At 48.5% G+C, this 15,519-nt stretch overlaps 1 protein-coding gene across 13 annotated transcripts in view; it reads left to right on the top strand.

Moving 5' to 3' along the window:
- The first annotated feature begins 1,392 nt into the window (after nucleotides 1-1,392).
- Nucleotides 1,393-15,519, top strand: part of MTSS1 (MTSS I-BAR domain containing 1) — a 118,276-nt gene continuing 104,149 nt past the window's right edge. For 6 of the 13 annotated variants that reach the window (XM_082754102.1, XM_082754106.1, XM_082754099.1 and 3 more), the window contains exon 1: nucleotides 1,395-1,965. In XM_082754102.1, the coding sequence (XP_082610228.1) occupies nucleotides 1,894-1,965 (72 nt within the window). In that variant the 5' untranslated portion in view covers nucleotides 1,395-1,893. Of the gene's footprint in view, nucleotides 1,966-15,519 lie in introns of all 13 variants that reach the window. The other 7 variants (XM_082754101.1, XM_082754105.1, XM_082754100.1 and 4 more) reach the window with 3 other exon arrangements.

Here is a 15,519-nt window from a genome sequence, read left to right as displayed (position 1 = left end):
GTACTATTTGTGTTAAAGTCCGTTCCAGAAATGGAGTGTCTGAAGAAAGCAAAGCAGTTTGAAGTTCGCCTGCTGCCTTGCTGCGTGTCCCTCTGTCCCAGGGCCCTGGGCAGCCATCGGATGCTCTGTGCATGACAAGTGGTGGCATTGCTGCCACCACTGCGGCCATTTCGTGTGGACGGCTTCGAGAGAGGGCCTGGGACAGAGCCAGGGCATGAACAGCCCTGTTGGAGCTGCAGGGGTGCTTCCCACCCACGTGAAATGTAAAGGCAAGGGGGAAAATGGCTCTGCAGGCATGGCACCTGTCCGGCGTTTTTCATCGCTGCTAAATTCACACGGGGACTGTAATCCATCCTGTGCATGTGCCTAAGCCCTGTCTGAAATGTGAAGCAAAACGTGATGGTGTGCTGCTCTAACTCTCCTCAGGCTGGGATTAAATAGATGATAAATAATAACAGGGAATAAGAGATAAATAACTGTAATATCATTTTAATTATAACACTCAGATTTCTAAATTTCTACCTCAGTTACCAGCTGCACATGTACCTGCATGTGCCTGTATAGATGGAGACAGAAAAAAACCCTCACTTTACGATATATTTTATATTTTCCTGCCTCTCCACCTGGCTCTCATTAAACACTGTGGTAACACAGCCTGCCCTTCCGCTGGGGTTAGCAGCACGGGGGGCTTTAGGCCTCAGCTCCCTGAAACAAATGGGCACTTGCCTAATTTCAGTGCCATGAAGAGTCTCAGAGTCCTTGGTGTGTTTTCTGTATGCCTCCGATGTTATCAGATCCACCACACACATTTTATTATTTTTTTTTTTTCATGAGGTTTGCGTGACCTTGGCTTCTATGTGTGTGTGTATGAACGGAGAATTTTAACCTCCATGTTTTGCAAAGTTGGGGATTCGACCTAGCGAATCTGAAAAGTAAAATTATTTGTAAAAGGCTATGTTTCGTGCAATCTGCACTAACTTTTAAGCACAGCTCTGTGTTTGTGGGGCAGGACGAACAAACAAGAGGCCTGTGCTGAAAGCTACTACTGCTTGCACTAGGCCAGGGCTGCATTTCCAGCCGCTTGCGTCTCTGCTGACCCATCCCACCTGCCATTTTCCAAGCGGGTGGGCAGCGCTTTGAACGTTTTTCCCCCCAAACACCCCAAGTTTGGGCAATTACAACACATGGCAGCAAGAAAACCCTTCCCTCCTCAGGTCCAGCAGCGGGCGGCGGCGGGACGCGAACCCGCGACCTACCGAGCACCGGGGCCGAGCCGCGGCGCTGCTGAGGCGGCGGGGCGGGGAGGGGACGAGGAGGAGGAGAAAAAAAAAAAAAAAAAAAAAAAAAAGAGGAGGAGGAAAAAAAAAGAGGAGGAGGAGGAGGGAGCGGTGGGTCTGCTCCCGGAGCAGCCAGGCAGCGGCTCTGCTGCAGCCTGCTCCCTTCGCTCTTCCAGATCCCTCGCCCCGCGCCATCTCCTCTCCCAGTTTTTCCTCCCCTCTCTCTCTCTCTCCAAATCTATTTATTTTTATTTTTTTTTTATTTTTTCTGCGTTTTTTCCTCCGGCCGGCGATGGATGGCGGCGCTGCCCGGCTGCGGGAGCTCGGCGCCGCCTGGGCTGGCGGCCCCCGGGTGCTGCTCGGCGGGGCTGGGAGCTGCGCCTAGGCGGGGGGCACCGCCGCTTCGGGGGGGTTTTGCCCTTTTTCCTCCGGTTTTAAATGCTTAGAGGCGCGGGTATTTAGCACTCGGGGTGTTTATTTTTTAAATCTATTTCCCCCCCTCGCCGCCCGCAGCTGTGTTTGGCGGGTGAGGTAGGAGAAGGAGGCAGGCTCGCTGCTTTCCGCAGCCTGCTGAGGGGGGGTCGCGGCGCTTCGTGCCTCCTCCCGGGTGAGGAAAATGGAGGCTGTGATCGAGAAGGAATGTAGCGCGCTCGGAGGGCTCTTCCAGACCATCATCAGCGACATGAAGGTGAGAGGCAGCGGGGAAGAAGGGGGCAGGTGCTGGGGAACCCCCCCCAAGCCTGGGCACGGCGCCCAGGGAAGCTCACGGCAGCGGGGGGGGGACCTGCCCCACTGAGGGGGCTTTTGCAGGACCCCCCCCTCAGCTTGCTGGGACGTGCAGGCTGTTACCTTGCAGCCTGAAGAGCTTTTTTCCAACCCTACGAAATCGAGAAAACGATAATATGTCTGTTTTTCCCCCCATTTTCCCCTCCTCCGCCTTTTATTTTTCGTGATTTGGGGTGGACGCGGAGGAGCCGCGCGGTGCCGTGGGGTGGGGTCGCCTCAGGTTTGGGGGGGCTGCGAGGTTCAAAACCTCCCTGGCCTGGGGAGATTGCTCAGGAGTTGAACGTGCGCCTGGGTTAGGATGGGTGCCGGGGCGGTATTTTGGCTCTCCGAGGGGGTATTTGGGGCTTCGTGTGTGTGCATGCAAAGGTCTCGGCTTCCCAGGTGGCTCCTCTCCTCCGCCAGCCACCAGAAAGCACTGCGCAGCCCCACGCCAGCGGCTCCGAAAACACCCTCGGCATCCCCACAGGGTTCATTTTGGATGAGCGGACGCCTCCCACCCTTGGCTTGTGGCAACAAACAGCCCCAAAGCCCTCCTGCGTCGTGCCACCCGTGCCCTCCCCGCAGCCGGAGTACTGCAGAATACTGCAGTGTGCCCCCGGACAAGGGCGGCTCGGCTCCCTCCAGACGCCGTGGCCTGGAGATGTGTAGGGCGATGGGGTGGCCGTGGTGGTTTAGGGGCAGCGGGGACAGCGTGTCCCCAGCCTGGGTATTGGGGTGGGAGCGAGGGATCGGCCCCCAAGGAGCCGTGCAGGGAGGGCTGCGGGAGAAGCGATGCTGAAGGAGGACGGGAGCTGCTCCTCCAGGGAGCCTGGGCGCAGGTGGACGGCGCCTGGCGTGGTTTTGGGGTCGAGATGCCGCTTGCACGAGAAGTTATTTTTTTGGCAGGGGGTTTCACGCGAGCAGATCGTGGGGAGATGCTCGATGGGATGTGGGGAGGAGGGGGCGTGCGTGCGGGTAGCTGTCAAGACAATGCTGCAGTCCTCGCGGCCGCGCTCCTCGTGCTGCCAGCCCCCTTCAATTTTGAAGAACAATTGCACCTTAAAACAAACCCACAACACCCACCCCGGACAGGATACGATCCCAAACCCCGGGATCGTTTGCAGGGAGCATGCAGGAGCTTTCCATGCCCCATAAAGTGTCATTCGGGGACCCAGCTTGAGGGTGTTTGCTCCTGGCTCCTTCCCACCAGCGATCCCTTGCTCTTCAGCACGCTGACTTATTTATTTATTTCCTCACACACTGGTGCTTGCCTGGGAACGCCGCTCCTCAGGAGCGTGTTGACATGAGCGTATGGAGATGGGCACAGGTGTGGATTTTTTTTTTTTTTATTTTAATCCTCCGTAGCAGTGGAACCTGTTTTGTGATCCGGAGGTTACTGCGGTGTGGGGGGGGAGGTTTGGGAAAAATCACACCAGATCCTTAGCGGCGTGGTGGATGTTTAGGGTTTAAAAAAAAAAAAAAAAGTGCTTGCTATTTAGCACGAGTGGAACAAGTAATTTTTCACCTGAGCTTCAATTTAGGGCAGCTGATGAGACGCAGGAGGGTTCTTTGTGATTTGTGCACAAAGGATTGTGACGATTTCTGGGGGGGGGAGGAAGAAAAAAGTAGCTATTTTTCTATTTTTGACAGCTAACCTGAACCTTTCAGCTAATCATACCTTCGGTAGTAGAGTGCAAATTAGCAATTGAAGTGCTGCTTCACGTAGTCAGGTCTGTGTGGGCAGGCTTCTGGCAGGATCTTGGAGGCTTCGTGTGGGGGTCTGCCCACACAGCCCCGTGCCCTACCTGTGCCTGCCTCACCTGGCAGGCGGAGATCGAGGCCCCGAATGCCCTGCAGCGCTGAGGGATCTGCTGCAGCATCCGCCTTTTTTTTACCTGAATAATTTGCAGGTTCTTCTTAAATCATATTGCTCTGCCTTCAGCTTAGCTGTGAAGGCAGGAGGGTTGATTGACGAGACCCTGAAATTGCTCTCAATTTTGCCGGTGGCTGCAGCTAAGGTGATGGGGATACAGACAGATTTTGGTCTTCATGTGCTAATAGCAAACGAGGTCAGGTGGACCCGTGGTTAACTTGGAGCTCTCCTTGATGTCAGCAAGGTTACAGGAACAGGAATGGCAATCCTGAGAGATGGGATTGCGTGGTTCTGGTTGGCTCAACTCTGAAACTTAATGAGGGCTACGTATGCAAACGGGACTGGTGTGTCCCAGGGTTTGGTGGCAGGGTTACCTCTTTCCATGGCTTCTCCAGAAGCCCTGAATTTTTCTCCCATCTTCTACCAAAAATAGCTTGGTGATTAATACTCAACCAAAAAAGCTCCGAAATAAAAAAAAAAAAAAAAAAAAAAAAAAAAAAAAAAAAAAAGTGTAAAGCTGTGTGATTCAGAGAAACGAGGTTACCGAGTTAAACATAAGAATGGATTAGGAAAAATCCCATTTAGGCAGCATTTTAATGCATATATGGTAACTTCGGTGACCTGGTAAGAGAAATCCATGTTTCCTACGCAAAATGAGGGTCACGTTTGTCGAGTAGCTTGGAAGTGTATGTCGTGACAGAGCTGGTTGTGGAAAATCCATGACGGGAATTGTACTTGGCCACCATGCTCTAGAATTGGGCATTTGATGCTCGAGGGTTTCAAGATGAGATTAAAGAATTGTAAATGCTGAAAAGCCCATCCCATCCTTATGGTTTTGTCCATGGCCACAGCCCTGATGCTTCCTGTGATGGCAGCGTTAAGCATGTGGCGCTTAGGATTTGTTATATTCTTATGTGTAAATCTCTTTCCAAAGTGCTAGAAGTTTATAAAAGAGAAAATAAAGCCTGTATAGCCCCTCAGAGGGGTACTGGCGTGTGCTGTGTTCAAAACGCCGAGTGTGCAGGTACGAGGGGGGCTTTGACCTCTTGGCGAACAAAATCAGAAAGTTCCCAGAGGAAGAGTGAAATTTGAGAAAAAAAATAGATGATTTTTCCAAGCATGTGTGCTTTATTTGTAGTCTCTTAACTGAAATCTCAATCAAACCAACATTTTGCTTTGGGTGGCTGCTTTAATCCTGCAAAGGAGGTGAGCTCCCTGGGATGAGGAGGCAGCGGTGCCTTTGCCTTCAGCCATGCAAAGCTCCTGGCCTTGCTTTGCATCCGAGAAGGGAGTGAGCATATGGGCACGAGAAATATTTCAGTTTTTGCAGCCTCTTATCTCCCGTGGGGATGTGGCTGCTGAGAAGCAGTGTTTTAATCTCCCTTTTTGCGGAAGACGGAGCCGGGGGTGGTCGCAGCAAGGCTTAGGAGCCATTTGGTAAGTCGGGCACGGCTCGCCTGTGAGGGCTGGCCTCGTGCTGGTCACACCGGTGGTATAAAGTGAGTCAAAATCAATAAATAAACGCTTCCTGGAGCAGATAGAAACGCCGAGGCTGTTCCTATGACAAGTACAGCTGCAGGTCCTCCGTGTCCGCGTTAATCCGAGTCTGCCTGTGTGTGTCGGGGAAGCTGGGCAGAGCTGTTTGCCCCTGACCAGCGGCGATACCACAGCTCTCCTGCAGCTGGGCTTTATCTGCAGCCCGGCATCTCTGTGGGGATGAGGAATGCTCAGTTCAGTGACTTTAAGGTCTTGTTTCAGCCCAGCTGTTGAGGATGGTAACGCTTGTGAGGAGAAAAGCTGAATGTGCAGGTGGAGGCTGGGACCACCATGCGTGCTGGGTGGCACTGGGATGTCCTGATCTAATCCAAACCCAGAAAATCGATGTTTATCCCCTCCCAAAAAAAGCATGAAATGAGTTCGCTTCCCCCCCTACGCAGATTCAGCTTTTCTTCTGCATTTTCTTGCCCTCGAAGGCTGGCGCAAACCCCTTTAGGTGTGTTTGCGCTCAGCCAGCCTTACTGATTGCTTCCCCTTGCTGCCTCCCAACAACCTGCCTGCCCAAACATTTGGTTCGCTTAGGCTGGCATTCCTCGCCCTGCCGGAGCAGCTGCAGCATTTATTATTTTTAGGGCCACATCCTTGATCCAGGCCCGCCTGTACGAGCGCTGACAATTCCTACAACCGCTGCACATTTGCTGTGGAAATGCATCCAAGGCTGGCTCGTTCTGGGGCACACCGAGGGCGAGGAGTTTTGCTTAAAGCCTTTTAAAAGGACTGCTTTCAGGCCTGGTGGCCTGCCAAGGGCTGCACAAGGAGGCTCACCGCCGTGGAAGCGTGGAAGGAGCTGTGCAGCACTGCATGGAGCACGATCGACTCAACAAACGTTGGAGGACGAGAGGTCTGTGCAGTGTCAGAGCGAGTGCTGGGTAATGCCGAGCTGAAGGTGATCGTCAGGAGGCTTTGCTGCTGCTTTCCTCGGTTCTGAGTGTGTGTGGTACATATTTTTTCCAAGATACAGAAGTTGCTGCAGCTGATGGAGGATTCTTGTGTACCTCTTGTGCCCATCAGCCTGTTTTCAGCTCGTGAAAAACACATTTTGGGTTCATGGCCTGCCCAGAGACAGCGTGGCCTTAACGAAGGGCAGAAAGCACTTGGTGGCTGAGAGCAGGACAGGAACAGTGGCTGAAGAGGTGTTTGCTCTGCTTCAGAGGACGGAGAGGTTTGACTCAGTGCCACAAAGAGGCTGCTACAGAAATGCATTTGCCTCTTCAAGTGTTTGTTTTCCAGCTCAAAACGACGCCTGCTGTGGTGCTGCCCCGTGGCCTGGTATCTCTGCTGCCCTTTAAGGATGTTAATTGACGTCTTCCTGCTGGGCTGTGAGATAGCCCGAATGCCGAGGTGTTGGGAAGGGCTGGAGACAAAATGTCTGGTGGCCTCGTGGTTAAGACCATAGCAGCTTTCATCTTCAAAGCGCCGGGGAAGCGTGTGACTTAGCTCCCAAGAATGGCTCCCATTTTACAGAAAGGCGAGCTATGGCTGCAGGTTCAGTCGCTTCTACTCCTTTCCCCTAGGACAAGAAGGGATTGGGTACCTGTGGATCACCGAGTTAATGAGGGGATGGTTTTTAAGCTGTCAGTGTAATGCATGCTGCTGTATCCACCCACAGCCCACGTCACTTTCTTGCTGCTGCTTAAGACGTGTTGCTCTTCCCCGTGTGATAACCCGATGTTTTGAGGCAGTGGAGATGCTGTCTGCAAACGAATGATCAGCTGGCAACACAAGTGTGTTAAACTCCTTTTTGTAACTGAAATTAGGGGGTGTCTCTGCTTCTGACGGGAGCACCTTAAACATAGGGTGGTGGATCACCAAGAATTCGGCTGTCTGGCAAGGCAGTGCACGAGCTCTGTATTTTTTGCTCTTCTAGTCAACCAACCTCGGTGCTGTGTGGGTCATTTTAATTCTAGGATGCTGCCTGGTGTACGCACAGCGGTGAATAAATCACCTCGGATGTCTTTAAAAGCACACAAGTAAGAATGAACTTGGGAATGCTGATTTTGTTGGCGTGCACAATGCTATTGATAACCATGTAGCTGGTTCATGGTATGGAAAGGTTCAGATTCTTTCGTTCTCGTTTTTGTCTTCCACATAAACTGCTACCACACTTCTTATGCAAGAATGAGATTTTTTTTTTACCAGGTATCCTAGGTTTGTGCTTTGTAGTTTCACAGCAGCCCTTTGTGTAATGGTGTAAAACTTTGCGGTAAGGTGCCTCTCGTTGAAATCGTCCATGATCAAACCAAAATAACTTGGAGTTTGGAAGAGATTATTTCTTTTCTCACGAGTGAAATGAAGAGCAAGGAGCTGGGGACAAGCACGGTGGCACTTCATGAACTTTGACTCAACCTCGGCAGTAAGACACTAAAACCTGGCTGCCACCTCTTCCCTGGTGTGTTACTTCTGTGGTCGGTTCAGATGCGTGGCAGCATCTTGGTGCCAAAGTACTGATGTTTCTTGGGTCCTGGAGATTGTTTTGAATGCCCCTGCGATGGAGATTGTGCAAAGACCAAGCAGTGAACACCCAAACCAGGGTGTCTCCTGCTCCTGCGGATGCCTTGGGAAGAAGTGATGAAACCTCAGTGGTGGTGGTGCCAGCACAGGGCTGTTGGCTCTGCTTCGAGACTGTCCCGTATGGGCATTAGCTTGAATGAGTGCCTCTTGATATTTTAATTATCCTAGTTTTGATCCGGCTGAAATATTGTGGGTTTAGAAAATAGCTGCCGAGTATGCACGGTGGCCGCTTAATGAGTCGGCGGATGAAAGGCGGTATTGATGAGTCTCCGAGGAGAAATCTGCTATTCAGGCTTGCAAACTTGTTTAGACCTGCAGGGAAGAACGTGGAACTAAATGCTTCCTCGGGAGGACTACTTAATGTCCAGCTTTTTTAATGCAGCATGGGATAAAAGGTTCCCCAGAAGCTGTGGCTAAGTTGTTTCGTGTTTTTTTTTTTTTTTTTTATTTTTTTTCCCCTCTTATGAATAACTTCCTGTGTTTATAGAGAGGGGCAGACTCTATGTTTATGCATGATATATTTTCTCACAGTACAACTTTTTTGTTTGCTAATTACCCAATCTAGCTTGGACTTAAACCATGATGAGTTGGAGTTGTGTTTCTTTGTCTTAAGTGCTGTGAACCTGGGCTGCAGATGGCAGAGGTTAGATGTGGTTCTTATCGACCTTATTGGCTTTGTTAAAATGCAAGTTAAAGGTTTTAGAGCTCTAACAGCAGAATCGTACCTGATTTGTGGCCCCTTTTAAATGGTTACTGAGCTCTGCTGAATACCTATGTTCTCACTAAGTGTGTGTTTCATTATTCACGGAGCTGGTCATCCTTTTGAGTTCTTCGAATGGTTTTGGGAATGCAGAAATTGCTGATGGTCCTGTGCTTCTTCCCAGGGGGGTGAATATCCTCTCTTGCGGTTTCCTGATTGGATTCGTCTCGATTTTATCAAAACACTGTACCATTGCCCGTCTCCTAGAGTAGCTTGTTCTCTGTGTCCCAATTCTCTGTTTAGACTGCAAAACAAACAGTCTTGAAAACACGAGTGCTGCCGTGATGTGTAGAAGAAATATCCAGTAGGTAGTTTTTTTAATAGCGTACGAGGCTTCTTCAGTAGTGTTTTGCTGCATAATTTGCAGTGTTGTGATAACTTATATATCACCTTGTGAAAGCAAAGCTTGGCATGTGTATTTATACCGTGCACGCTGCGGGAAACTCATTTCCAACCCCCTGCCCGTTCCCTCAACACGTAGCAGAAATAATGGAAATGGGTGTATAGATACAAGACTTTGATTTTAATTATCCCTGCTTTTAGTTCCTGGAGGGTAGTTACAGGGTAAATGACATCTTAATCTGATCTTTGACGTGCTTTTGCTTTCACTTACAGGTACAAACTCTGTGTTTGTACCTGCATCCTCTTCCAGTCAGTGATTTGCATGTTTGGTTCTTGTGAAAGGCTTTTTGTTGTATGAAATCAGTACTGGGGCTTGGTTGGCTCACTTCTGCTTTTGAATTTCAGGTGTATCTAAAATGGGGTAAATGAAACCAAAGTAATCATGGAAGAGGTAGTGTGTCCACCTCTTCATCTTCATCTGCATCTTCATAAAGAGTGAGATCTCTCCCACTAATAAAATTCATGGTTCAGTCTGTTGGAAGACTGATGCTATTCTGGGGAATGGATGGAAAAAGAGGCAGCTTAGAAAGCTTCATGAATTGCTTATTTTTCAACCTAAAAAGAGGAAAAGCCTACAAGCAGATTTATTTATTTATTTATTCATCTATTTTTCAGATGAGGAACAGTCATTAGGAACTTCATGTCAGGTGACATTCAGTCTCACCTCACCTGTGTCTTGCAAGAGATTTTGGGATGTAGGCAGTGTTATCCACGAGCCAGGTTTGACCAAACGTGTGGGTTGTGCTCAGAGATGTGTGAGCGTTGGGCAGTGCTTTGTAACTCCTGCAGTTGTGATCGGCCAAGCGCCCTTTTCCCCAGTTGACTGCTGATTTTTTTTGGAAGAGAGGAAGAGCTTCCAGTGCCAGATGCTAGCTGGGTGGGGAAATTGATTGTCAGCCGCTGCATCTTCCCATGTGCTGAGACATCTGTGGCCGGAACCCCTTTTTTCAGGCTGTCAATTGTTTTCCTGTCCCCTTCCCCTCCACTTCTTCCTGTTTTTTTTCTCTTGAAGGCCCCCTGGAAAAATGATAGCCTCTACGTGCAGACCATACTGACTTACACGGGCCATTTTTTTTGAGTGTCTAACATCTGTGAGTTTGGTGTCTAGCACAGTGAAGTCTCTTTGCTCCTTGTAGGTAGTGCAGTGCGTACCACAGAAAGGAAACATCCATAATAATCTTTCAGATTCTGATATCAGATGAAACTTTATCTACACATTTATGTTTTTAGGCATCATTTACTTAGAGGTTGGGAGGACACGCGTAGTAGCAAAGTTCCAGTTTTGTTCCAGAGGTAGGTGTGAGCCATTCGGATGTGTTACTAGGGTGTGAAACTGGGTAATAGCGCTGTGTATTTGGGACTCAGCTTCTCAGCTGGTCAGAGCTGAATGCTGACACTGAGGTGGAGAAGTCCAGCTCCTGTAGCTAGCTGGAGTCCTGCCTTTTTTTTCTTCCTATTGAAGTCTGCTGATAGTCAGTCGGTGCCTTTCTGGAGGGCACACAGCTCTTGTTTGATAACCTGTGAGATAAAACCAGGGCACTGCCCGCCAGGTCCCTTTTCTCTCCTACCTCTTTAGCTGGAACAGCTAAAATTAGATTCTCAATTTGCTTTACTGTAGAGCAGCTCTGCCTTTTTCCCCGTGCCCTGAAAGTTTAGATGGGTTGGTGCTGTGAACAAGATACCAAACTGTTTCTGCTGCCTTTGTAGTTGCATCCCAGCAAGGGCTGATAATTTGGCTGAAAAGCCTTGGTGATAAATGAAAGCTGTGAAAAGAACACAGACAAGTTTTTTTTTAAAAGATGGGGTGCGTCTTGCCTCCGGGATTCAGGGTGCCTGGGAGTAAATTATTAAAGGAAGTAAGTGTCTTTTCACTTAATGGAAAAAAAAAAAAAAGCAGAAGAATTGTAACTCCTTAGGAGGAGGAGTGACAGAACAGTTTTTAACTGTCAAGACTGCTGGTACTCAAGTTGTAATCTTAAATAAATACAACAAACTGGGTTCCTGTTCTTGCCATTAGGTGTAATCGATAGCAATTTCAGTAAAATTGGATCCTTTGCTGCAAGTCTTTTCTTTATTTATTGAGAAATCCCTGAGCTTCTCTTTTGGGTTTCTTCTACCACAGGATTGCTGGCCTGAAAGGAAGGGAGAAAATCCAAAGTGCTAGGGACAGGATCATGAAGTCATTTGGGTTGGAAGGATCTGTCTTTAAAGACAGATCATCTCTGCCCTTCCTTCGTGTGGTGTGTTGACCTTGGCCAGCTGCTGGATGTTCCCCCGCTCCTCTCATTCCACAGGGCAGGATGCAGCAGTAAGAAGAAAATGCTCATGGGTGGAGTCTACGAAGGAAAATGTTTTGCCCATGACGGTAGTTGGTAGGCATACTCAGCTTGGAAGGTGACCTTTATCACCAACTAAAATAGATATAAATGGTGAGAAAGAGGGAAAAATGAGAACACCTTCCGCCCACCTACCCCAACAGCCCCTTCAGGAGCACCCTGCTCCTGTGGGGGCTCTGCGGGGCTGCCTGTGGGCCTGGAGCCCCTCCTGCCCTCCTCCTGCTGGGGCCTGGGCCCTCTGCTGCTTCTCCCTCGCCCTGGGCCTCCTCCTCGGCCTGTGCCCACTCTGCCCTTTCAGAAATCTGTTTTCCCTGAGGTGCCACCAGCTTGTTGCTGGGCTCTGCCCTGCCATGGGGCCATTGGAGCTACCACAGAGGCTCTGCAGCCCCTGGCCAGCACCCGGGCACAGACACCCATGGTCTTCCAGCACTCTCCAGGCACGATGCTCATGTCCATGATCTTTTTTTGGGTGAAGTTTCACTGAATGAAGGTGGTGCCACCTCTCCTGCCCAGCGGCAGGCAGGGAACGAGCAGCAAGCCAGCGCACATACAGGCTGAGGACCTGTCCCCAGGAGCCACAGCCACATCTGCCCAGACTCTAATGGGTCTGGGTGTTCTTGTCCAGCACTTGCAGGTGCTTTCCTCCTTCAGCCTGGTGCCTCTCACTGCTAATTATGGTATTTGTCCCTGAGGGAAAGCTCTTCAGTGCCCTAATTTTGGGCTGGTGAAGGAGGTGACAGGCGTGAGACACCATTTTGTTTTTCAGCCCGGAGGCAGAAAGGCGATGCCCTGTCTGTTTTCGGTGTAAATCAGCTGGAGCATAGCTGGGCACTGGCATCAGGTGACTAATGGCTTGTAAAGCAGCTCATTAAGCTCGAAGGTGTGATAATGGCATCTTCTGAGCCACAGCCTCAATCGGGAGCTGAAGGTAGGGACTGTGGTGGGACTGGGGGCCTTCATGCCTTGGGAACAAGTGTTTCGTAGGGAGACATCTGAGGAAGAAATAACAATTAGGCCCAAATTTCCTCTGCGGAAATAACCCCCAGATTAAGCCATTAATGATCTTCGAGAAGACCACTTAAACAAAGCCAGGTTGTAACAGATTCCTGTTTTACTCTGTGAGGAGCTAAAGAGAGGATTTGTGACCCAGATGCCACCGCTCTTCTGCGAGTTTCTCTGAGCAGGACTGAGAGGTGAAGGCAGCCTGCTGCTCGTACAGATAATGCAGAGACCTGACATTTAAAGGGGGGAAAACTGATTTCCTTTAGTGGCTGTTTGCAGTTGGAAATTGCAGAAGGAGCTATGGGAAATGCAGCATTTAAAAATACTTTATTACTCTTCCAAAAATGACTTTACATTACAAAAGGACTTCTTAGACAAAGACAGCGAATTCTTCCTACTGTTTCTTTGTGTTTAAATTAAGACAGTACTGCAAGTTGAATTAGGTTTTATGGCTGTTTTGGTGTGTGGTTTCCACCACCGCTATATTTCTCCTGTTGACCGCTTTGATGAAAGGCAGAGCAGTTATTCCAAATGTTACATCAGCGAGGATATGAGAGAGGGGCTGCCTTGCTTGAGGTGGCACGTGAAGAGATCACGGGGAAGGAGCTGCTCCTGGGGTGCTGGGGACCTGCAGTGTTTTTCCCAGAAATAGTTGAGCTCTTGTGCTGTCTTCTTGGTTGGCCCCCAAGCATCACTCAGTGACCTCCTTGCTTCCCAGGTGCTGCAGCTGGGGTAAAACCCCTGGTAATGGGATCTGTGAAGTGGCAGGTGTCAACCACTTCTGCTTCGGGTGTAGGGATCGAGGGTTTTTGGTTTCAGCAAGGATACAATGCTGGAAGTGCTTTTTGGAGAAGCTCACAGGAACAGAAAGATTTGTGTGCAAGGCTTGAGTTGTGTGTTACTGCGAGAGAGCTGAACCTGCTGACTCACCTTCAGAAGGGGAAGGCAAACAGCAATTTCTGCTGAGACACAGATCAAATGAACCACTCATTTTTTTTCTGTTCCAAATGACATCAGGTGCTTTGGGGCTAGTACAGGAGTGCCCAGGTGAAAAGATTGCAGTGATATATATATAGATATAGATATAGATATATAGATATATATATATATTTAATCAGACCAATTTGGGAAACAATATATGGAGGTGGGTTGTTACAGCTTATGTAAATAGGATTGGCTTAAAATAAAAAAAAAATAATAATTAAAAAAAAAAAGTAGTCGTGGAAATGCGTGTAACTAGTCTGAGTTTGCTTTCTTTGTGGCCAGCCTGGTGAAGAAAAAAACAAAACAAAAAAATGTATTCTTTTTGAGTTATGCTTTGAAGGCACCGTCTGCTTTGGTGTCCTCCATTTGTCGACTTGCATTTTGCTCAGGAATCCAGTAAAGCCTTGGGCCCTGCTGTTAATTGTCGGGCTTTCAAGGCTCCTGGCACATGCATGCATAATGCATACACACCACGCGGGCAAGAGGGGAGATGCAGTTCAGTGTAGGGGATTTCAGTAAGACTAATAGGTTTAAGGGAATGGCTTTTTTTTCCCCCTTATCCCTTCAAATAATCAGTGGGTTTCTTTCATTTTTAAATGTGACTATTTTTGCATGGCACAAAGCACTTTATATTCCAGGCTTTGCCAACCTGATAACGGGTCTCTTCTTTTGCCTTCTCCCTTTCCCACTGGCTCCATGGTGTGTAGGTTATCATGAGGTTTTATGACCACCTGGCTTACACTGCTGAAAGAGAACCAAGAAAGAAACAGTGAACCTGCACTGAAGGCTGTTTAGTAGTGGTTGGTACCCCAGTCAGTGGCCTTGGGTCTGTTGTGGCCCTGCCCAAGTCCTCTGCAGAGCTCAGCTTTGTGAGTGATACACACACAACATCTGTGCAAAGCCATTTTTCAAAATATGATTGATAGAGAAGATTGAATATGGAATTTGTGACCAACAGGCCAAAGCCAGAATTGAAAGGGAGCCTTTGGTTTGAACCCAAAGCCTTGCTGTGGTGCGTGGATGTCTGAGAGCTGCCTTGCCAGGGTGCACCGAGGAGCCTGAATCAGGTTGTCAGCTTTTGGGGAAGGGGTTGCCTTCACCCCAAACAGGACAATATGCATCCTCTCGTGGTAAGAGTGAGAGAAGGATTTTATTTTACTCGAAAAGCAGACCGCTTTATCAGGGTGGATTGAGTTTGCCACAAGCAACTGCACTTGCTTGCAACCTCTTCCAGTCAGAGCCATGGTAATGTTAGCCTTGAGGAGCTGCCTTATCTGGGTTTTATTGTGTTGTTGCTCTGGTAACAGCAAGTCTTAAACCTTTATTAAAGGAAGCATGGATATTTTTATTTTACTCTCTAGGCTCCAATCAAAGGGAAATGTTGAGGTTTCTTTCTACCACCGTTTTTGCTGTTAGCAGAAAATTTGCACTTGTTCTGCAGAGAGCAAGTTAACCTTGTTTTGGTCTAAAAAGGATGGTATTTTACCATAAAAGCTTACTTTAAAACAAACAAAAACTATGGGAAAACAGACATCAGAACTCATAAGAACACTTTGTGTCTATAAATTAGTATGTGAACTCCTAACGCAATTTCTAAAAGTGGGGGAGAAGTTCACAGGAAACTAAATTTAATTTAAGAGGAATTAAACCTTCTTAAAAACTTTGCATATGCTCAATGCCACGCTACTTTAGCAGCGTCAGTTCAGAAATGAGCTCCAAAGTCATTCGGGACCATTTCAGAAGGAAGTTGTGCAGCTGTTGGGAAAGTTTGTCGTCTTACACTGCTCTGCCTTTTCTGTGACCGATCGCTGTATTACCATGAGATGATTTGAGGTGGTCTGTCGGGTGGCTCAGACCTTTGTTAGAAAAATAAAAGCCCTTATTATAAGAGAATGGGAACCTGGAAATTGCATGGAGACTCCATATGTAGAAAAGAACAACTGGAATTCTGCCCTTGGTTTTGGGAGATTCCCTTTATGTGTTACTGCAGCATCCTAACACCCCGCTTCTAATAGGTTTTTGCTGTTTCCATCTGAAGTAAGAAGTTTCTTA

Source organism: Aythya marila, assembly GCF_965140915.1.
Source record: "Aythya marila genome assembly, chromosome: 2".
In the NCBI taxonomy this organism is placed as follows: domain Eukaryota; kingdom Metazoa; phylum Chordata; class Aves; order Anseriformes; family Anatidae; genus Aythya; species Aythya marila.
Note: the sequence above shows the minus strand (reverse complement) of the source record. Positions and strands in the feature narration are given on the sequence as shown.